At 36.6% G+C, this 23,635-nt stretch overlaps 1 protein-coding gene and 2 long non-coding RNA genes across 5 annotated transcripts in view; 2 read left to right on the top strand and 1 right to left on the bottom strand.

Moving 5' to 3' along the window:
* Positions 1 to 11,159, top strand: part of LOC109090125 (probable E3 ubiquitin-protein ligase DTX2) — a 15,441-nt gene extending 4,282 nt beyond the window's left edge. The window contains exons 3-9 of one of the 2 annotated variants that reach the window (XM_042724913.1): positions 2,620 to 2,678; positions 5,873 to 6,010; positions 8,052 to 8,119; positions 8,412 to 8,573; positions 8,901 to 9,062; positions 9,341 to 9,430; positions 10,774 to 11,159. In XM_042724913.1, the coding sequence (XP_042580847.1) occupies positions 2,620 to 2,678; positions 5,873 to 6,010; positions 8,052 to 8,119; positions 8,412 to 8,573; positions 8,901 to 9,062; positions 9,341 to 9,430; positions 10,774 to 11,034 (940 nt within the window). In that variant the 3' untranslated portion in view covers positions 11,035 to 11,159. The remainder of the gene's footprint in view (positions 1 to 2,619; positions 2,679 to 5,872; positions 6,011 to 8,051; positions 8,120 to 8,411; positions 8,574 to 8,900; positions 9,063 to 9,340; positions 9,431 to 10,773) is intronic. The other variant, XM_042724914.1, reaches the window with a different exon arrangement.
* Positions 8,850 to 17,367, bottom strand: LOC122137496. Of its 2 annotated transcripts, none has more exons than XR_006154895.1 (2): positions 17,236 to 17,367; positions 8,850 to 9,407 (listed from the first exon to the last, which is right to left on the bottom strand). It is a non-coding gene; the product is annotated as an uncharacterized LOC122137496 (long non-coding RNA). The 2 variants fall into 2 exon arrangements; XR_006154896.1 differs by having other exon boundaries at positions 17,115 to 17,244.
* The window catches only part of LOC109090895, an 18,844-nt gene continuing 12,314 nt past the window's right edge, over positions 17,106 to 23,635 (top strand). Inside the window, exon 1 of the long non-coding RNA XR_006154897.1 lies at positions 17,106 to 17,479. This is a non-coding gene — a long non-coding RNA (uncharacterized LOC109090895). The remainder of the gene's footprint in view (positions 17,480 to 23,635) is intronic.

Genomic DNA, 23,635 nt, shown 5'->3' with positions numbered 1-23,635 from the left:
TGTCATGATTACTCTGACGGCTGAAGGTCTGGAATTCATGGCAGCTTTCATTGGCCAAGGCCTGCCCATGAGGCCGTTTGACAGAGATGTCAAACAATAAATCACAGTTCGTCTCGTTCAGCGTCACGTTTCGAGGCGAGGAAATGTCGCCACAATAACAGACCGCAATGTGTAAAACTTTCTGACATATTTTAAAGATTCTATGTGGTGAACTTTAAATATTTCACATACTTTTGAATATCCAGCGCTTAGTTGATCCTGATAAGCGCTGGGTCGTCACAGTTGTAAACACGACTGCTTTCTTCTTTCGTGAGGGGTTTTGGCATCACGGTATCTTTGTTTCCAGACAGAACATTAAAGAACGTGACACACACGTTTCCCAGAAATCCTTTATATTTCAATCAATCCGATGACGACTTCGAAACTCCTAAAATGTTTATACTTTCATGTGCCATATGCATCAGATGTTCAGCCAGCAGTCCTTGGGCGTGACATCTGAGGCTGAGACTATGACTACTCTGAAATGAACAGTCTCAGCTGAAGTCAAACTAAAACCACTTAACCATCTTAATAGTAAAATATGAGCAATAAATGACAGCATCTGGACAGAGTGTACATAACTTATTAGTGTTGCTTGCTGAAGTTCAGATATGGGTTTCAGTTTTGTTAATTCATACCTCACAGTGTTACACAGTGTGGAATGATGGAAATTTTCTGGCATTCAGCCTTATCACACCCAAGTGTCATGAGATTCTCAGATCACTGTGGGAGTGTCATGCGAGCGGTTATTCTTGTGACTTGGAGTGTCATTACATAGATGAACCAAAGTAGAATCGTTAGGAAAACAGAAGATTAAATAGTAGCAGAACCATGTCGTTCCAAACCCGTAAAAGCTTTGTTCATCTTCTGAACACTATTTAAGATATTTTGGATGAAAACCGGGAGGACTGTGACTGTCCCATAGACTGCCAAGTAAGTTACACTGTCAGCCACGCCACAAGGATGCACTGTTTCTACATGTATTTAGCTTTAATGTGAAAGAAAACAGTGCATCCTTGTGGCGACTGATACAGAAGAGCATACGGAGCATACGGTGAAATGGAGAGACACAGAGGAGACTGTTGACAAAGGAATTGTTGAATAAAGTCATTATTTTTGTTTTCTTCGCTTACAAAAAGTATTCTCATTGCGTATTCTGACGATGTCTTTCATACTTCTCTGGACCTTGACAGTGTAACTTACTTGGCAGTCTATAGGACAGTCACAGGCCTCCCGGTTTTCATCCAAAATATCTTAAATTGTTTTCCGAAGACGAACGAAGCTTTTATGGGTTTGTAACGACATGGGGGTAAGTGATTAATTACAAAATTTACATTTTGGGGTGGAGTATCCCTTTAAATGAAGTTTAGACACTTTGCATAGATCAGTGGGATTTACTTTACATTTCTGTTATTTTGCTGTGATACACATATTTACTGGAATGTTGTTCTTTCAGGGTATGCATCAAATTGATATTATGAAAGTACTTGTATGTTGGGTTTCATGTTCTCTTGACACTTAAAAAAAAGTCTTGTTATCTGAAAAGTAGAAAATGTGACATTTGCATTAAGATAAAGTTCACACCATTCTCCTTATTAAAATGATTTATAATTTGTTCAAGCTTTATTCTCCATATGAGTGGTGGAGTTCACATTACTTGAACACCTATCATTATGAAAAATGGTATTGGTAAACCCAAAATTGTTGATGTAAAAATTGTATGATGCTGACTCTTTGTAAACTACTGTCATATCAACTAGTGAAACTATATATATTCATTTATTTAATTAATTCAATTTAATTCCTTTTTATGCACTAAGAGTATGTGCATATTCACTGTTTTTTATATATATTGGTAAATAATTCTGTTATGAAAACCAAGGCTGTATTTGCTTTATCTAAATAAATATAGTTGGAGAGTAATATTGTGAAGTATAATTACAGTTTAAACTAAGTGGTTTCTATTTTAATATATTTTAAAATGTGATTATTATTATTAATTTTTTTTTTGTGATGGCAAAGCTGAATTTTTAGCAGCCATTACTCCAGTCTTCAGTGTCACATCATCCATCAGAAATCATATTTTGAATGTTGAAAATGGTTGTATTGCTTAATGTTTTTGTGGAAACTGTGATAATTTTTTTTTTAAGATATGATAAGATTGGATTTATTTGAAATAGAAACTTTTTGAAATAGTATGTCTTTACTGTCACTTTCGGTCAATATAATGCATCCTTGCTGAATAAAAACATTCACTGCTTCTAAAAAAAAAAATCTTACTGACCCTAAACCTTTGAAAAGGTAGTGTATATATAAAAGACATATCAGATGGCATAGCATGAATTACACCATGACAGCTTGAGAAGGCTGGGGAATTTCCTTGGGTCGTATCCTGCTTTCATTTTATCTTTAATAGGTCGTCAACAGGAATCTCAGCAAACACAATTCCCTCTCTCTTTTGTATCATAAAAAGAACATGACACAGCTTCCGTAATGGGAGTGTAGGTCATTTTGAAAAGCTTTTGTTGTCATGCATTAATGTCTACATGCATTAAAGTATCTATGTTTCTGTCTCCACAGCATCCCAACCATCCCTCTACACGTGAACGGATCCAGTAATGTGAACTCTGCACTGGCAGGTACAGCACTCACCCGTCACACATGCCACACCAGAGAAAATCCTTACAGTGATGCACTGGGCTCTCCTTCTCCTCATCCCAGAAAGGAGTTTGATGCTGCAGTAGCAGCTGAACTGTTTCTTGGGAGTGTCAGAATGAAGCAGTGATAGTCAGTGAAGTTAGTTTCGGCATTCTTCAGTGAATATGTCACAAGTCTATTTATGCCTCAGACTTGCGGTATATTGGTTCCACCTTGATGTATTTGTCTTACATCAGCTGCTTGTCACATATCAGTTTATGACATTATAGTGGCTTCATTGAGTCACCAGTTTGTGGGTTTTGAGTTGGTGTGCTTTGAAAGAGCTTTCAAGTTAATGGTGCGTGTCTGGGGATGTTGGATATCTGTTGTTCTTGTAGCTGACAGCAGCTGCACTAAGATGCATTCGGGGAACAGAAAGACAGATCTGGGACAAAGTGACATTTCCACTAGACTGAAGGTGGCGTGATCAATGCAAACATTAGATTAACTGTAGGATTTCCTATCATTCATGATCAACTGACTGTTAAACTGCTCCATGTCGTGGACATTTTCCGTGATTATAGTTTTCATCAGCAGCATAATCCACTGACATTTTTGTGTGATTTTTGTGTCTGTGCTGGCTTCTGCATTGACAATGGTGTGTGTGCGAGGAGTGCAAATAGTTGAACACTAAACTATGTAGTGTGCAAACAATGAAGAAATGGTTTAGGACTAGGATTAATGTCAGACTCGGATGATCCAAACACAAATATTTAGATGGGTGATCTGGATTTACACATAGGTGTAAATGTTAATTGTTTAAATATTTAATGTTAAAGAAATAATTAACCCAAAAATTATGATCATTTACTCACCCTCAAGTTGTTTCAAGCCCATAAGATCTCTGAAAAACAAATGAAGATATTTTTAATGGAATGTCAATCCCACCAAAACTTTGACACTTCAAAAAGTTTATAAAGACAACACAGTTGCTTTATATGATTAACCTATGAAAATGGAAGAAACCAAACAGAAACTCTGAAATAGTTACTGAAAGAGGTTTGAGTGTGTTATTGTAAAAAGTATGTATGAACAGTCAGACTTTAAAAGTTTTTCCCATGTCATTTTCCAGTATTGTATATTCCTAGTGTGGAACCACGTGAGAGTGAGTAAATGACTGCGCTATCCCTTTAATATTTTGTGTGCGGTATTGTGCCTGTGTGAGTAAGGGATGTGGAAAATTATGATTGATTATATTTATAATTGGTTTGTTGGTGGACTTTAGGCAATTGTGGATTGCTTAAATGGCTAATCATCTTAAAGGGGTCCTATTATGCTTTTATACTTTATGAATTTTAGTCAGTGTGTAGTGTGCATGTTTGGGCATAAAAAAGATCTACAGAGCTACAAATCTCAAAGTCCACTCCAAAGGGAGATGTTTCATTTAAAAAAAAACAACGCTACAACTACAACACTTCAATTATGAGACTACAGTGTTTCCCATACATTGATTTATTTGTGGCACCACTGCAATATCAAAACTGACCGCCACAAATAGATTTTCCAAAAGGCTTTGACATCGTTGAATAAACATGAGCACTGCACGTTTCAAAATCGAAACCCGGAGTGGGAGATTTTATAACACTGTATTTCTGAAGGAGACAGACTGTCTTCAGGAAATTTTGGATGTCATTTTCATTTCTTCTTGTATGTAATATCTGATAAAGCAGTGTTTGTGTACAGCGGTTACCAGGGAAACCTAGATCTCTACCACTCCAACAGCGCCTCCTGCTGGCAGAGAATGAATTTGCATATATATGCCGCCACAAATAGAGTGCAAGTCTGTGGAAAACACTGGACTATGGTATAAATAAATTCAGCTGTATAACAGTTTCACTGCAATTCATGTTATAATGTTAGAATTAAAGAACAATAAACATAATACATATTACCGTTGAACGTATCTCTACATAGTAAATGCAGTTGTTGACATCCTATCTAAAACGTGATTTAGGAAAAACAAAACAAAACAGCAATAATGTTATCACCATGGATATGTATATATATATATATATGTGTCTAATATGTCTTGCAGTATCCGAGCAGGGCAAAGGTTCTGTGCGAAATTCATAATCAATATTCTCGGGGTCTGAATCTGGCTCAAATTGATATGGCAATATTGACGCCATCCTTAACTATACCAGAGCAGATGGAACTCGCTGCTTTGGCAGGGGGTGTGGCAGTACTGAAACACTGTCTAAACTGTTCACCAATCACAACGCACTGGGACAGCTAACCAATCAAAACACATTTAGTTTTTCAGGAAGGCAGGCCTTCATCAAACCCAGAACTAATCGAGCCATTTGTGCCAGGCTGGGGAGAAAGGGACTATAATAATGTAAATTATGTGAAAAATAATGCATTTTTCGAACCACCTAGCATGAGAGCATGTTCTAGTACACCCCAAAACAAAATCAATACTTTGTAAAAGAGCATAATAGGACCCCGTTAATGTACTGTATAATTACACTAATTTGGGTCCATGTGACCCCAACCAGATGCTTTTCACAACATGGGTCTCAAGACAAAATAGTTAAACTTCAGAAGTCTTGCTCTCTTAAATATGTAATGGTTATGTTCAGGTTTTTCCAAATGTGTTGGTGCATGTAAAGACACAAATTTAAAACCCTGTGCTGTTTTAATGTTGTTTGTGATCCATCAGGAAGCATACACTTTTCATGCTGGTCTGTTATTATGGTGTAATGGATTTCAAATTTCCTACATGTCAGTCAAAAGCAGCTTGATTTGTGGTTGGTAACTTTACATGTCAATCAGATGGTCTCTTCCTGTCAATGTGGACCAGACTTTATGCAAATAGTCAGATATCCAAAAGAGAAAAGTGTTTCCTCTGTGATCACAGTTAGTCTCTGAAGCACATTGGATTCTGTGATCTGCATTTAGCATATTTAGTCCTAGATAAATATCAAGAGCAGGTGGGATTGTAGTCAGCATCTATAGTTGGACTGATATTGTTTCCTCTACAGTAAGTAGGACTCTAAACTTTTCTTGACCTCATCAGAGCATGCCTCACTTGTGGTTGGCTTCTCCACTCTTGGCTCATTACTCTTCCTTTCCTTCACTCCTCCTCCTCCTCCCTTCCTCCTGCATGTCTCCACATGGCCTCCGGCCGTTCCAGGCATGGCTTCCATTTTGATGTCAGCTGCAGGACTGGGAGTTCGCTTCTCAACCGCCCCCTTCTCCCAGAGTGGCTCCAGCAGGCCCACCAAAAGCCACCCCAGCTCCGTTAAGAGGGCAAAGAGACAGTCCAGGACAGGTAGTTAAGCACCGCCAACCAGCTCGACCGAACCTGCCCTCCGCTGGCCTGCAAACTGCTGCTCTCCTGTCCTATTTTTAATTGCTGTTTTTCTTACCATTGTACTTTCCGTTTATATTTTCCTCAAGGGCTTTGGTACTTCAACTTTATTCTGACATGCTCCTTCTGGCCATTGCAAGATGTTTATGTTTTGCTGTTTATCGCTTGCTATGGCTGCCATGTTTTCACCCGTTTCATGTTAATGCTGTCATGGTCACGCTATCTTGCTTCCATCTTCCCGATCACATAATGAATGCACCATTGATGGTTTTCGGCTTGACACCTGCCTGCTCACCTGTGGGACACTGCAGACAGATGTCTGTTGGGGGGTTTGTGGAATAACAATTGTTTGCTACATAACCTGTGTTGTTGTTAATGCCATTTATTTTAACATCTTTAATACAGAAGATGGATATTAGGTTCAGGCTGACACTCACAAGCAATGTTAGTTTACTGCTGTAATATCAGCTTACTAAAACATCCTAAACACATTTTCTGTTGTCTGACACCTCTAAAAACTAACACCAGGATGTGTAATCTGAACAGTTTGTGCTTTGATATGGTATGTCAGAGGCTGATGAGTATCAAAGGAACTGTCTAAAAGACTGTTTAAAGGAATAGTTCACCAGAAATGAACATTTTGTCATCATTTACTCTCCCTCATGACGTTGCAAACCTGTATGAGTTTCTTTCTTATGTTGAACATAAAATAATATATTTTGAGGAATGGTTCCCATCTACTTTCATAGTATTTCTTTCCCTACTATGGAAGACATTGGGGACTAACAACTGTTTAAAAAAAAAAAAAAAAAAAAAAAAAAAATATATATATATATATATATATATATATAATATATATATATATATATATATATATATATATATATATATATATATATATATATTATATATATATATATATATAATATATATATATAATTCTTCAAAACATTATCTTTTGTGTTTAACATAAGAAAGAAACTTAACACAGGTTTGAAACGACATGAGTGCGAGTTTGGGTGAACTATTCCTTTAAGAAAAGCCATAAAACAGATATTTCTGACTTCAAAGTTTCTGTAAAATGGCTGATATATGCACATTATTTAAATGATTTAAGTTCCTGTGTGTGTCGTAAAAGCATTGAAATAATATCTCCCCTCCCCCCATCACTTTATCCCCTTAGGGATTGATGTGCAAAAAATAAAGAGTTTTTAATTGGTTTAAGTTAAACTTTTCTTGGGGAAAATTCAAATAAGCTTGTGTTTACATGAGCTTATATGTGTCAGCTCATAATCAGTGTATAATGCATAAAAATGCTCTCATTAGAGCAAACTCTGATTCAGGAAGTCTGGAGCAAACATTATTGCCTTAGTTATTTGGTGGTTGTTGCTTGGAAATATGCTGGAATCAGATGTCATAGCATGTCTCACTGCTTCCTACCAAAACACATTTCCATAATGTATCTGGTCATTTAGAAACCAAAACAAACATAGCATTCTGCATTAATGATACAGGAGTTTATGTTCAAATAAACATTAAGTGTCTGCATAATGCACAAATAGTCAAAGTGTTTCTAACTATGAATAATTCATTATATATTTAAAAATGGACTTTAGAGAGCACTTAATATTATAAAGGGAAGATTCTTGGATGTTAACCCACAAAATGGCTTGAAACATGAACTTTTGGTGGGACATATTGATGAGTTAAAAAATGATAATGATAATAATAAATCCAATTGATGAGTCACAGCCATGTACAATGTTTTGTTTCTTATAGGTGGTGTTATGAGGAAGGATTCATTTGATTGGCCAAAAATCTGTGTAGTATAACCGAACACACAGCCTAGCTGACAGGAATATATATATATGGCTCTACAAGCCACAACACTGTAATTTAAGCTTTCAAGGTGTCTTTAACAAAATGCAATCATGTCATAACATTTGATTTTGAGCACCAGTTATTGGACTCGTGTAGGTTACGGTCTGTCTTATGTTCATAGCACCAGCTCAGAAACCAGAAGAAGTCATTAAGAAATACATGGAGGAAGTGCCTGTGGTCCCAGATGAGGTATATTTAAAGTTCACAGTCCAATAACACTTTTTTTTTGTACTAGCATAGATGGGTTCATTTCACAGGTCATATTTTACACCATGATTATTTTGCATTTCTAGACAATTTGTACATTTGATTTCATGACTATTATGCAGTTATTCCAAGGCAAAAAATCTTAATGGTCCTAAAATACAACATGACCTGTACATATTTTTATGCCATTCACTCATACGTTTAATGCTTCTTCTGGAAATATTATCCATGCCTTGCCCTGTGAGATATGTGACATCTGGCTGTGTGCTTTCAGGACTGTATTATCTGTATGGAGCGCCTGTCCTGCCCCTCTGGTTATGAGGTCCCAGCTGAGTGCTCGCAGTCTCTTCAGCCCAACACCGTGGGCAGACTCACAAAATGTGGTCACACTTTCCACATGCTCTGCATGCTGGCCATGTACAACAATGGAACCAAGGTGTGCATTTCCTTACCAACACTTCTGACTGACACGGATCTGGGAGCTAAACAAATAAAGCAGTTCTTTTAGTTGTATATTATACTATTGTAGGGTAGCTTCAGGATTCGTTACAGATTGGTATACTGTTAATATTCAAAAATGTAAATTTGACATTTTTGGATTAAGTATACCTTTAAAAGTATTCCAATATACTATAGCGTTCAAAAGCCAGAGGAAAAACCATTACTCCAGCAATGACAATGGGTGCATGCAATTACAAAAAACCTGCAAATATTTTCATGTAAACCATTCCTTTTATTTTCTCCCACTTTTGTTACACCACAGGATGGGAGTCTTCAGTGCCCCTCATGTAAGATGATCTACGGAGAGAAGACCGGCACCCAACCCAAGGGCAAGATGGAGATTTACAGTATCCCTCAGTCTTTGCCTGGACACCCAGACTGCGGCACTATACAAATCATTTACAACATCCCGCCCGGAATACAGGTCTGTCTTGGCAAGCTGATGATGTGCTCTGTACTGTTTTATATTTATTTGCACCATGATTTAAGTATATTCTTAACAATAACCTCTTCAGAAGAGGTAGGCTAAATAAATAAACTGAATGAAGTGCTAGAGATCCATAGGAACCAGCTAAATGTTTTCATCCAGCAGACTGCGCTTGTTAGGGGCATAGCTGACTCCTTCCTTTGTGTGGAAATGGTTTTGTCCTTGCCTCAGGCCGCACTAAGCACTCATCATCTTAATGCACTCTTTGTCTGCAGGGTCCTGAGCACCCAAACCCAGGGCAGCCGTATACGTGCAGAGGATTCCCTCGCTTCTGTTTCCTTCCTGACAATGACAAAGGAAGAAAGGTAATGGAGGGAATTGACCCAGTTCAAATAAAGATTTATGCCATGCTCATTTGTCAGAATATTGAATCACTGGCCCTTTCACACATTAAACCTGTTAAATTACCGTTTAGTTGCTGAATCAACTGTTCCAGTATTATGTGTTACTCACACAAGCATTGGCTTTTGGTGCTGCTATTCACACGCTGACACCAACATGCCATTAAAATGTCATTGTGTGTAAAAATATAGCAGGCTACTAGTAGTTTTAAAAAAATAAAAATAAAATAAATGGCCATCTGCTAGAGATGTACATGTGAGTGCTCAGTGCATGTCACTAAAGGTGCAGTCACATAAAAAAGGTCAGTGGTCCAATTGTCAATAGTGTATTGATGTCACTTTCAGTTCAGCTTTTAGTTGGTCACTGTAGGGAAATTCATGTAAAAAATCAGAAACTGATGCTTTATCTATATGGGGAAATTAAAAATAAATAAATGAATTAATAATAATATTTATATTTTTATTTTTCATTTCTAATTTATTTACAATTATAATTTTAAATCTCTAATTAGAAATGTATCATTTTGTTTATTACTTTATTACTAAGATTTGTTTGTTTTTTTTAAATTACAGAATGTCTAAAAAAATATAATACACATTTTTCACATATACATTTTTTTTTTCATCAAATGGTAACATTTCTATACAAAGACAGTTTGCAAAAATGATTCCCAAATTATAGTTATTATAAGAAATACTTAGCAAGTGATGAGAGATGATCAAAAATCTCTTCATTTGTGTTCCAAAGATAAACGGAAGTCTTACAGGTTTAGGACGACAGAATATTCATTTCTGAGTGAACAATGCTTACTAGCGCTAAAAATTGCAAATCAAAAATCACTGACCCAATAGGGAAAGTGGTCCATCTTTGTTATTCAGCCCTGTAATCATTGTGAGCTAGTTGTTTCAGTAAAACTTTGTCTGAAATTCCCTAAAATCCTCCTCCCATCAGAGCGTCCTAACCTTAGACAAGGTCAAACCTTTAAAAGAATGTTTCAACTCAAGCATTTATCGATTGCCGATAACCACAGAACATAATTTCTTGTTTTTGTAACCCGAGTTCATTAAGTTCCATGTGAGTTTTAACAGCACTGGATTTCTCTTGCAAGAAAAATCAATCACTCCATACTGCAGCGGAGTTACAAAAGAAATGCAGAATGTATTGGCTCACAACCGGGTCTTGCTCAGCATTCAGGTTTAATGTTGATCTTTGCACAGTGCTCAGGTTTGCGTTTCCCTCTCAAAACAAACCGCAAACTGTGTTTACTTTATAACTGAGGGTCCTGATCATCTCCAACCATCTCCAGGTGCTGGAGCTGCTGAAAGTGGCATGGACACGGCGCCTCATCTTCACCGTGGGCACTTCCAGCACCACAGGGGAGCCAGACACCGTCATATGGAACGAAATCCACCACAAGACGGAGATGATGTCCAACGTCTCCGGCCACGGCTACCCCGACCCCAACTACCTGGACAATGTGCTCTCAGAACTGGCGTCACAGGGCGTGACAGAGGACTGCCTGAAACAGGACACTCCGAGCCAAGGGGCTCAAGGTTCAGCCATGTGAACCGGACCGTCCCATCTATTGTAGATCTAATAAAATTTGACAAAAAGGGGAAACTGGAGTTGCGCTGTTGGTTTGATGTATGCGATTGTGGTTGAATGCAACTTCCCCAATCCGTTTCCACTCTCCGGCTGAGTCTAGAATATTAAGGCACACGTGGGGTCAGTGGCTTTGTGGTCATCTGTACTTTCACCGTATTGTAAGGCAGCTACAGATGGTTCTGCAGGAATAGCTCGGCTTAATGTTTAGATTGATGAGGGTGAACGAATCTTGTGCCAGGAGGAAACGCGCCAATTTAGGCATCCATCTCAACACCTGATTCATCATAGGGCCTATGACGTACTACATTACAGTAGAGCATCTGCGACTATGATCATTGTACTATCGCTGGGAATCAAGCATACAGTGTTTCTTTAAAAGCAGTACGAAAACAGTAAAACTGCACATCAATGCAAGTCATAGATCTTTACTAGGTACTATAAAATGTACTGCTTCAGAAATGAAAGGCACTTTTACAGAATCTGCAGCTGTTTTGGTTTTTAAGTTAGATTGGTGATGGTGTTCACTTGCTGCTATTAATTTTTTCTTTACAATCATGAGGGACTTAAAGGGATACTCCACCCCAAAATGAAAATTTTGTCATTAATCACTACCATGTCGTTACAAACCCATAAAAGCTTCGTTCGTTTTCAGAACACAATTTAGGATATTTTGGATGAAAACCGGGAGGCCTGTGACTGTCCCATAGACTGCTAAGTAAATACCAGTGTCAAGGTCCATAAAAGGTATGAAAGTCGTCGTCAGAATTCTCCATCTGCCATCAGACGTGCAATCTGGGTTATATGAAGCAACGGGAACACTTTTTGTAAGCGAAGAAAACAAAAATAACGACTTTATACAACAATTCCTTTGTCAACAGTTTCCTCTGTGTCTCTCTATATCACCGTATGCTGCGTATGCCCTTCTGTATCAGTCACACCACAAGGATGCGCTGTTTCTACATGTATTTAGCTTTGATTTGAAAGAAAACAGCGCTTCCTTGTGGCGCGGATGATACAGAAGAGCATACGGTGATATGGAGAGACACAGAGTAGACTGCTGACAAAGGAATTGTTGAATAAAGTCATTATTTTAGTTTCCTTCGCTTACAAAAAGTGTTCCTGTCGCTTCATATAACCCAGATTGCACATCTGATGGGAGATGGAGTAATCTAGATGACAACTTTCATACCTTTTAAAGACCTTGACACTGTTATTTATTTGGCAGTCTATGGGACAGTCACAGGCCTCCCGGTTTTCATCCAAAATATCTTAAATTGTGTTCCGAAGATGAACGAAGCTTTCATGGGTTTGGAATGACATGGGGATAAGTGATTTATGAAAACATTTTCATTTTGGGGTGGAGTATCCCTCTAAAGGGATAGTCCATCCAGAGATGTAAATTCTGTCATCATTTACTCACTCTAATGTTGTTCCAAACTAGCTTTTTACTTTGGAAGGCAAAAGAAAATATGTCGTTAATCAAATAGTTTCTGCTCCCGTTGACTTACAGGACAAAAATTACAATCGAATTCAAACTGTTTGGTTAGCAACATTTGTCAAAATATCATCTTTTACGTTCCACAGAAAGTCATACCGGTTTGGAACGACATGAGGGTGAGTCAGTGATGGCAGAATTGTCATTTGTTGCGTGAGCTGTCTCGATTCCACATAATACGTTTTCTATTGCAATGAGCCCCTTTTTTTAAATATATACGTTAATGAATTTGATCTATTTAAAAATGCAAGACTTTCAACAGCTTGGCAACACTTACGTAATGTTGTTTAAAAAAACATCAGTGCTTATTTAATTGTAGTCCAGATCCTGAAAATAGGTGTAGAGATACAATTCCACAGCGTTATCATTGAGTTGCAGTATTAGATGGTGCCACAGAGACAATCAGCAGTGTTTAAGATACAGTTCATTATCACTGCGAGTCTGGAGACATTCATTCATTCATTCATCTCATATTCCATGATATGGGATATTTGGTTTTCCAATGTATGCAACTGTATATATAAATATATATTCAACTTCTAATCAGCAATAAACATTACTCCATATAACAACACTTTTTGGTTTCTGTTATTTGTTAACACTGTTATGAAATACTGAACTCCTCCAGGCATTTGGTTGCAACAACATACTAAATAAAAGCCACCAAATCCATCAGTAATCTCACAAAAAAAAAAAAAAAAAAAAAACATTTAAGATTTTGGTATTGGTTAAGTACATTTTCACTCCAAATTCTCAATACTGTAATGCGTCCAGAAAATCTACTTTAAATGTAACTACCCATTATTCTCTAAAGTTTAATTTCAATCTGCGTAAAGACAGTACAGCAAATACTATCATATACAGTAAAAACTGTTTATTGTGAATATTTTCCCTATTGATTGATTTGATTGCATTACAATAATGAGAATAATATTTGCCATAATTGCCATAAAGTATAAGAAATTAACACTTAATACAAGAGGGGCACGTTAAATTGATCAAAAATTACATTTATAGTGTTACAAAAGATTTCTATGTAAAATTTTATTCTTCTGAATTTTCAACTCAAAGAATCTTGAAAAAAAGGTATCATGGCTTTCAGAAACAAAGCAGCACTGTTTTCAGCATTAATAATAATTAGAAGACCTGTTTCTTGAGCACTAAATCAGTATATTAGCATGATTTCTGAAGGATCATGTGCCGCTGAAGACCGGAATAATGGCTGCTGAACTTTCCATTTTATCATCAGAAGAATAATTTCCAAATTTAAAATATGAACTGAAAAGATGAATTACTCCAAGGCACTCGTAGTAACAATAAAAAGCCTTTGACTGGGGTAAATCATTTAAATTATTAAAAAAGGTAGATCCTACAATTTAAAATATATTAAAACTAGTGCTGTCAAACGATTCATCACGATTAATCACATCCAAAATAAAAGTTTTGTTTACATAATGTGTGTGTACTGTATATTTTTGTGTATATATAAAGACACACACATGCATGTATACAGTATACAGAAAAATGTTTATATTTAATATATTTAATATATATATTTATATTTAATATATTATATAATATAAATGATATGAATCTAAAAATATACTTGTAAATATTTCCTAAATATATGCTGTATGTGTGTGAATTTATATGACGTAGTAAATGTGCACAGTACATTAAAACAGAAAACAACCTTGTTGATCATAAGCGATTTCATTCAAAAACATTACAAATCTTACCGACCTCAAACGTTTGAATGGTAGGGTATATATGCTCATACTTATAATTTTACTTTTAGGATGAAATATGACCTGCACACGTTATTGAAAGCCAGTATCTCATATGTATAGCTGATTTTGTATATTTGTAGTGAATGTGGAATGTAGCATTCTGTCAGTAGAGGGCAGTGTTGCTCTGTGAGACCGCAGGACATCTTATGCTTTATACAGACAAACACTTCTCACCTGCAGAGTGAGATTCTGTTCTTCCCTCGTGAAAGGAAAGCTGAAAACTGTCACAGACGTGTGCTGGTGGCTCAGAGAAAATCATTGTGTCGCCTATCAAGATCTAAAACTAGTGTTTTAAACAGAACATTTTCTCTTTCTACAGCTTCTAACTTCTTAGCATCTTTATCTTATTTGCTCTGCTTTTGAAGTAACTGATATGTGCCTGCAGCACAAAACGGCTGTGAACTTGCCAAGGGATTAATTTTACTATGTGCTGTAAATGTCCAAAATGAACTCACTTTGAAAAACATGCCTGATCAATAAGAGGCCTTTGATTTTAGGTAAGAATAAATGGCTGCTAAGTGGTTATGCTGTAAGAAGATGCTTAATGCAAATGTGAAGATCAAACAAGATGGACAAGAATAATGCTGATGCACAGCGAACACACTTGTTCTCCAGTGTCTCAAGTGTTGATTCACAAGAATGCAGCTCCTTTCAAATCTTGAGTACTTCCTGGCAAACAATATCCAAACCTGGGCAAAATGACATTTATAGCGTCTTATATATAGAAGTTAGATGGCAGAATGCATTTGATCTTTAAGCACATTGTTATTACAGTTAGTCGAATATTGAAAAAAAAACTTATTTGGAAACTTAATTCACTTTTAGAAATATGATAGAAGTATTTGGATGTTTTCTAGTTGTCAAAGGTTAATGGAATATATCTTCAAAATAAATTACAGAATGTCTTTTGTTTTGGATGAATTGTGCATTTAGGTTTCTGAATACTTTCTGGATCCACTGTATGGCCTTTGAATCAGATGAAAATATGATGTAGATCAATCAGTACTCTGAGATGATCTCCTAAAAATGTATTACCCCTGGTTCTACACTCAACAAATACTCTAAGCACAACACTTCTCATGCCAACTCTTTTTGGAACTGATTTACTGCCTGTTTATTGTACTCACTTCCTCTGTATGCATGAGAAATCCTCTCTTTTGCTTATGAAAGCTCTCCCACTTTCTCCCTCCCTCCTTTTTTTCTTCATAACTGGTAATGAGACCCTCTCTGACTCCATCTTATTAGGAAACATCTATGCTGTTTGTTGTGTGTAATTAAAACGAGGAGCGAAGGGTGCTGTGATGACTTTCCTCCACCGAAATGTGTCCCGCTGCATGTCCACAGGCTCATCTTCTGCTAAAATGGGCATTTGCAGAAGTTTCTGAAAGAATATTATTCGATCATATACTTGTTTTACTGCTGGTTCTTGAGATCTCAAATTAAGGAAATAGATGAAAAGCTTCAGTGTTTAATTTCAAGTTACATCTGCCATGAAAATAATGATTGCAGAGCTATTGTTTGGTTTACTGGTGCTCTTTAATGTGGTTTTCTTCATGCATAGCCAATATGTTTTGACCATGGGTCTTATTTTAAAATTCAGTAGTACAAATGTGCTGGCCGTGACACTGTGAAATGGAAATGGGCTGGCTCATGAATATTAATTAGGTGCACAAAAATGAACTTGATGAACAGTTCATTACACAAAAATGTGTGCGGTCAAAGGTGTTGTTTTTAACTTTATATAGCCATGAGAAAATAAAGGCTTTTTACATATTACTTGTCCTTGAGTGCTTGGCCTTGATTTTTACAAGTTGAACTAATCCCCATTCCAAAGAGCACTGTGATATGAAAAATGGATACAAAAATGAATTGTTTTCATAAATGCAAGAATCAGGTCTAGAAGAGTATATATAGAGTATTTTCAAAGTATATTTCTAACTTTAAAAGTGCATTTTATGGAAGCTTGTTTCCACCGTGGGATAGAAATAAAACAAAATACTTTTTATATCACAATTATATCTCATAATTCTGAGGGGGAAAATGACTTAAGTTACACATTTATAACAAATAACAGAGATATAAACAATTCTGCAATTCCAACAAGAAAAGGCTGAACTGTTAGACATAAACTCACAATTGAGAAAAAAACAGACAGAATTGTGAAAAAAACAACAACAAATATATTCTGTGGCAGAAACTAACTCAGAATTCAGAGAAAATAAAGGCAGAATTGTGAGCTGTAATCTAGTTTCATACATTAAAAAATGACTTGAGTTTTGGTGAAGAGGTGTGTGAATAGTGTAAATGAGATTAAGACTACTCAGTAGTTTTCTATAAAAAAGGTATTTTTGTTAAACTTTAGTTAACACATGCAGTCAAATACAGTTAGGACTACAATATTACACATAAATAGCGACATAAAACACAAAATATATAAAATAACCTACTACATTTGTAAAATACACCTACAGCAAGGAGGTGGGCAAAACCTTTAATTTTAGGGGATTTTAGTTAAACCAAATAAAACATGTTCTAAGCACACACACACACAAAGTGAGGTCAATGTTATCATTTATAAATATTTTTTCCAAAGATTTTTAATATGAGAGAAATGCCAAAATAAAGGAAACAAATGGTCAGTCTACACATTACAAAAAGAACACTTCAAATCAATATCATTTTTAAAATAAATAGTATTTTTAAAAATTTTTTATGTATTTAGCAAGTAGTCCACTATGATGAAATGACGTTACTCACGTTGATTCATTAACGTGGGCTGTTTGCTGACTGCCTCTGTAAATAGGCTAGTAGCATTAGCGTCGATGAGTAGTTTGATGCAATGTTTGAAATAAGTTATGTACAGCTGAAGAATTACTACCTGTACGGTATACTGACGGTGCAAAGTGTTGATGTCGGAGAAAATCCTGAGCAGTGACGCACGCCTTGCTTTTTTGTTGGAAAGGTAAGAGGGTTAATTACCGCTCTCTGAAAGTCACTTGTACTAGCCTACGTAAAACTTTATGATGTTGCTCATCCACGTCTATAGATGGCAGTGCAGGGTCTAACATTATATTTTATATCATTACATCACAGTTACAGACTTAACGGACAACAAACGCCAGGTAAAGAACTAATGGATGCAACTTTCATAGCACTTAAGTATATTAAGTGAAATTACACAGTAATTTGAGGGATAAATCATTCATGCTGACCGATTCAAATGCTCAAATGACTGTGAGACATTTGATTGTAATCTCATCAGCTACAAGTAAATCGTGGGATTCTTAATATCTGTTGGTCAGTGGATATGCATAGATCAGTTATTGACTAACAGTCTAGTGGTCATGGATTTGCTCTGAAAAACGGTTTTGAGATTCTGATCTGCCCCAGTAGACCTTTTTTTAGATTTTTCTGATCTGAAATTGCACAATAGATTGCTTTTTGTTTCACTAGAACGGAAAGTGAGCCGTGGAAAAGCAATTAAATTGGAGCGATACACTGGAAATGGCCAATGTCGCTTTCCACCACAGATGACAACCACAATGAAATACTCCGCTATAAACATTAAAAATTACAAATACCAGCAACAGATCACCACACACTTTATGAATTGTGAGCTATGTAAAGTGACAGGACAAAATCGCCCCCACTGTAAAGAACACTGCCATTCAGGTTTGGGGTCAATAAGATTGATTGATTATTCATTTTAAGTGTCTTAAGTTCCCTAATTCATTTTTATTTTGATAGAAAATATATATAGGTAAAACAGCAATATTGTGAAATATTATTACAATTCAAAATAACATTTCTTTTTGCTGGTTTGGTGCTCAAGAAACATTTCTTTTTCTTATTAGAATTGCTTTAAAATGGTTGTGCTGCCCAGTCAAGTGTGGAATGACTTCTATTTGATGAACTTTTATTTGATATGGAAATGTTTTATAACATAATGTCTTAACTCTCTTTTTTACTTCTCATTCAATGTGTCCTGGCTGAAAAAAAGTATAAATTTTGATCAAAAAGAAAGAAAGAAAAAAAAATCTTACTGACCCCAAACTATTGAACAGTACAGTGTATGTTTTTAACAAGCTTTTGGAAGCGGTTTTGTCATTTTAACATGTTAAGCTGCTAGATAATCTAGTTAGATATAATGGATAGTCTTTCTTTATATCTTTGATCATGACCAGACAGGTAAGATGAAATGGAATGGCAGTGTTTCTAACAGGTTACCTGGACAAATATAGATCATCATGCTGCAGCATTACTTGTTCTGGTGAAATGTTAATTTGTCAATGTGTTTTGAAGAGCTTGCCTAGCTTGATGCATTAAACCAAGATCCCAGAGAAGGATGAGCATTAATCTGTGACATGCAGTGGTCTGAAGTCAAACTAAACTCCGGCCCATCTATCTCATGAGCTCAGTGGCAGTCTCAGCCGCTGTGCCATTAATCAGTGTGTCACGTTTCATCTGGAGCTGTTGACACTCCACTCACCCAAATGGCTGATCACACACAGTGTGTTCACAATTCCTGCGGGCTAATTGCACATTTCGCAGTGGCCCTGGTCCTGGTATGGGACTATGGAAATACACTTCCTCTCTCGCAGTCACGCCACTATTAGTTCATCATCGTCAGCTAATGAATGCAGGCTCCATTGTCTCTCAGAGTTTGATGAGATGACATGTAATTAATTGTGAGTTGTGCAGAATGCAGCTCAAGGGGGTTTTGATGTCTGAGAGTGCTGATGTTCTGGCATTGTATAATTTTTCCTTTTTTTGGGAACAGTTCATTAAAACTCACACTTAAGGATATTTCAGAATGGCTGACCTGAAAATTTAGGCTGAGGCTTAAAATCAACATGAAATCAAAAATGGCCACCTTTACTTGGCGGTCATATACTGTGCAGGAGTCATCGGGGCATGTTATTGCAAAAATATACCTGTTTGTATTACTTGATCATGTATAATAATAATTTTCTACACCTTTGGAATGATTTCCTTTTTCAATAATTTCACCAAGCCCACTTATTTTTGCAATGCACTTCTCTTTCCTAGTATGCAATGCCCACTTTTCACAATCTAATTGATTCTCAATTAAAAGTGTAATACAGTCTTTTCTAACTGAATACAACATGCCCACTTTTTGATCAAAACAGTAAATACAGTTGTGTTTCCATATCAAAATGCTTTCTATTCCTCACAGAATCCTGAAAAACATCTCAGTTTCCCCAAAAATATTAATCAGCAAAACATTGATAATAGTAAAAATGTTTCTTGAGCAGCAAATCGGCATATTAGAATGATTTATGAAGGATCATGTGACACTGAAGACTGCTGAAAATTCAGCTTTAACGTCACATTAATAAATTACATTTTAAAATATATTAAAATAGAAACAGTTATTTTAAATTGTAATAATATTTCACTAATGCTGTTTTTTGCTGTATTTTTAATCAAATAAAGGCTTAATTGGTCAGCATAAAAGACCTAGTATGTTTCACTGACAGTAAGAGAAACTTAGATTTAGATGCCATCAGCCCACAGCCCATCATTGTCAGTAATTAATAACATTTACCACTCTAGTGATTGACTGAAAATCTCTTCTCCCAGAACTGTACGCCCATCAGCATGGCCACAATCATGTCTTGACGAACATGCAAGTTGTATCTATGCCAGCCAAGCAGCTGCCATTGACATGAAGAGGAATGCTAAAATGCTATTTTATTCAGGTATTCTGGACTGGAGGCTGCAGAGTATCTGTATTTGACCGTTCAGGTGGCAGTCTGCTCTCCCATTGGTATTTGCTGCAGGTGCTTATTTGCATAAAGTAAAGCTCACCTTTGTCACATCACCAGGGTTGTGTGTCAGCATGTTGCCGGAAAGTGGCAACTCTAGTTGAAAAATGAATGACTTTGGGTCAGTGTACAACTGCAAAGCGCTGTCAGTGTGAACGCCACTTTAGAGATAAATTAATAATGCACTCCTACTCGCCATCGACACTCAAAATTCAATGCATGTGTGCGCTGCTACATTAACATACAGTATATGCTCTTTATGGATGTATACTGTTTGATTCGAACCCGTTTGTGCAATGAACAACAGTTTACAGATGGTTTAACTAGTGTTTTCGAAAGACCTGGTACTTCGGTACTAAAAAAACAAAAATGTTACGCTACCAGTTTTTTTTTTTTTAAGTACCGGTCACACCCCGGTTCTTGGTGCACTATCCGAAAGTTGCGCAGATATGCTCTCTTCATAAAAGCACTGAGATGAGGTGACCTCAAAAGGAGGAAACATACCAAACTAACAAAACACTTTAGAGACAGACACCCAGATCAAATTAAAGAGTTAAAGCAGGTAAGTTTCACAGTGTTTCCCATACATTGGGAAATATCAAAACTGACCGCAACAAACAGATTTTCCAAAAGTCTTTGAATTCGTTGAATAAACATGAGCACTGCATGTGTCAAAGTTTATACCTGGTGCGGGTGTTTTTATATCACTGTATTTCTGAAGAAAACTGACTGTCTTCAGAAAATTATGGAGTTCATTTTCATTTAATCTTGCCTGTAATGCCTGAGCAGTGTTTGTGAGCGCAGGCTCAGCGTTTATTTGATTACAGAATGAATTTGCATATGCCGCTGTGGGAAACACAGCTTCTGTTATGAATTCTTATTATAAAATATTTTAATTTGAATGGTGGATTGAAATGAACGCTGTTATTAGAGTAGTTAATCGTTAGCATAAACGCGGCTAACGCTAATATAATGATCATTAGAATTAAGTTTCTTTATTAACTATTTAATGCTCCTATAACTTTTATTAGGGTAAAAAAAACTGGATGACATGATGATATTTACTATTTTTACACACCAGAGGCTTTTTAATGAATTGTGAATCTAAAATATATGTGTTAGAAAATCTACAAATGGTTAACATTGTTTGTGATATATCTGTCAGAAAAGCAGTTCTGGGCTTTTTTGTTTTTCTCTCTCTCTCTTTTTTTTTTTTTTTTAGCTAACTTAGTTGTTATTCTTGGCTTTACAATTCCAAATCCCTTTAAAATTAAATATGTACACAGTTTGGATTAAATAAAAGTATATTAAAAATTTTTAATTAGCATGTTTTTGTGTTTTGCTTTGGTGCTGAAATTGGTACAGAGAACCGTGGATTTTCACTGGTATTGGTACAGAATACTGAAATTTTGGTACCGTGACAACACTAGTTTTAACGAGAGTTGTTGTCATTTGTATAGTCACACAAATATCCTCCGGCTACAGACAGGAATATTCTGTCTACTCACGTGTCTTCTTTCCTCAGGTTGCTGTTAACCTGATTTACACAAGTCCTGTTAGACAGAGCTAAGGGCTCTCATGGTGGGATCTTCCTATTCCTAAAGCCATCCGTCAAATTGCCTATCGATCCCTGGCATTTGGAAATTGGGCGGGATTCTGTATTCCAGGCGCAGGCATTCACTTCTTTCTCTGCTTTAATGAATAAAAGTAAGAGACTGGGATCTTAACAATGACAATGATGGAGAGCAGTTGTGATCAGCGGTTAGTTTAAATTGACAGTAGTGATTGGTGGCCTTCTCCTAGACTAAAATGAGCCTAGTTCAAAACTTCACTGTGGCAGTCCTGTTTGATCCGCATATATGATGCATCTAAGTTTATTAATGACATTCATATGTGCAGGCACTGTTTATTCAATCGGGAAGCACGGGTGAGACTGTTTAATGCAGAAGTGTGTTTCTGCGTCTTCAGTGGCTCTGTCCTTCCTGCCAGTGCAGTCCATTAAGTTTCTGTCTGCATGAAGATGAAACGGTAATAATGACAGCTCCCATCAATATGTTGCCCTTCAGCAAGCAGTGATGGATGAATAGCAATATTCAGTATAATTGAGAGCTGTTACCTGTTTGCCTTTCTTTTCAACAGAATTTAATTGTTGTATTGCCTTGGATAAACTCCACAATAAAAACTTTTTTTAACTTGAGGGTTAAGTTTCACAATTGAAAATATAGCAGTAATTTTGAAACTATGAACCCTACATCCCAGCTCTACAATGTACAACTTAGCATATTTAGCCTAACTGTTGTATAAAAGCAGTATCACACTTGCAATTGTGGTGTTGAGGTTAGTATTAGCACAGATGTTCTGGTGTCTTTTGGTGTTTTCACTAACAACCTCTTATGACTTTCACTATAACCTCTCATGGCTTATTACTTTATGTAACACTGATTTCTATTTTGGAGTAATTAGCACCCTGATGGACAACCTAGTATCACAAACTGACAGTCTTATTGAGAAAACTGCCAAATAGACTGATTGCAGCACATTGAACAATCATTAAGATGTTAGTATCACAAGCGTGATGCAGTTTCAAAACACAATGTGCTGAAATGAATGGTCTGATCCGAGAGGATCACAGCGGCCGTTTATCATGTCTCGAACAAATGAGGAAAAGATCCAGCAGATTGCACTTAGTTTGTGCTCAAACGAATATGCAGTGCCGGTTCATTCTTCTGTGTGCCACAAGCTTTCCATGCAATCATTGTAAGTGGGTTAATGAAAGGGAAAAAATGCCATCCAGCTCATAATCTTCAGGGCAGGGACTCAACATTTTTATCCCAGATCTTACATGTACACTTAAGATCAGACCCCAGGCCAGAGATGGTTACTAAGCGCAGTGACACGACACGATCAAATTCATTTTATTCCCTCTTTGAATAGACAACAAGTACTGCGGCTCATTGCTTCAATGTGAGTCTCTGACAACCGCTCAGAGGAAACATCAATCTTCATTTTATATAAGCCCAGCCAGAACACTATATATAATGTGCCATGAAGAATGGGTGGCTAATGGATTCTGGCAAATAAGCCTTAAGATTGCAGCAACAACCAAATATCCTTGGAGCTTAGTCCTGTGTCCTGGTAAATTCTCTTGGAAAATGCTTGGTCTGTACCCTATGCTCAAAACGGCATGAATAAAATCTTAAGTGGCTCCAAACTGGGTCCACTGTCATCCTCACAATAGGACAGCTGCCTGCTTTGCTGTGTGCCGCTACAAACACCCCTTATCTCGGAAAGAACTGGTTTTCAATACCGAACTTCTAGTGGCTCATTCATTCCAGCTGAAATGTTGCCTTGACCTTTCTTGCAGTCCTTTTCTGGTTGCTTCATTAACACAGGAGAGAGATAGAGGCAAGTTCTCTGACTGTGTCGGCAGATAGTGCTTCTGCTGAGAGATGGCAAATCAACGGTGGACAGTTGGGTCAGTCTTGTGCG

The sequence above is a fragment of the Cyprinus carpio genome, chromosome B5 (genome assembly GCF_018340385.1).
Source record: "Cyprinus carpio isolate SPL01 chromosome B5, ASM1834038v1, whole genome shotgun sequence".
Classification (NCBI taxonomy): domain Eukaryota; kingdom Metazoa; phylum Chordata; class Actinopteri; order Cypriniformes; family Cyprinidae; genus Cyprinus; species Cyprinus carpio.
This window is presented reverse-complemented; position numbering and strand designations above follow the sequence as displayed.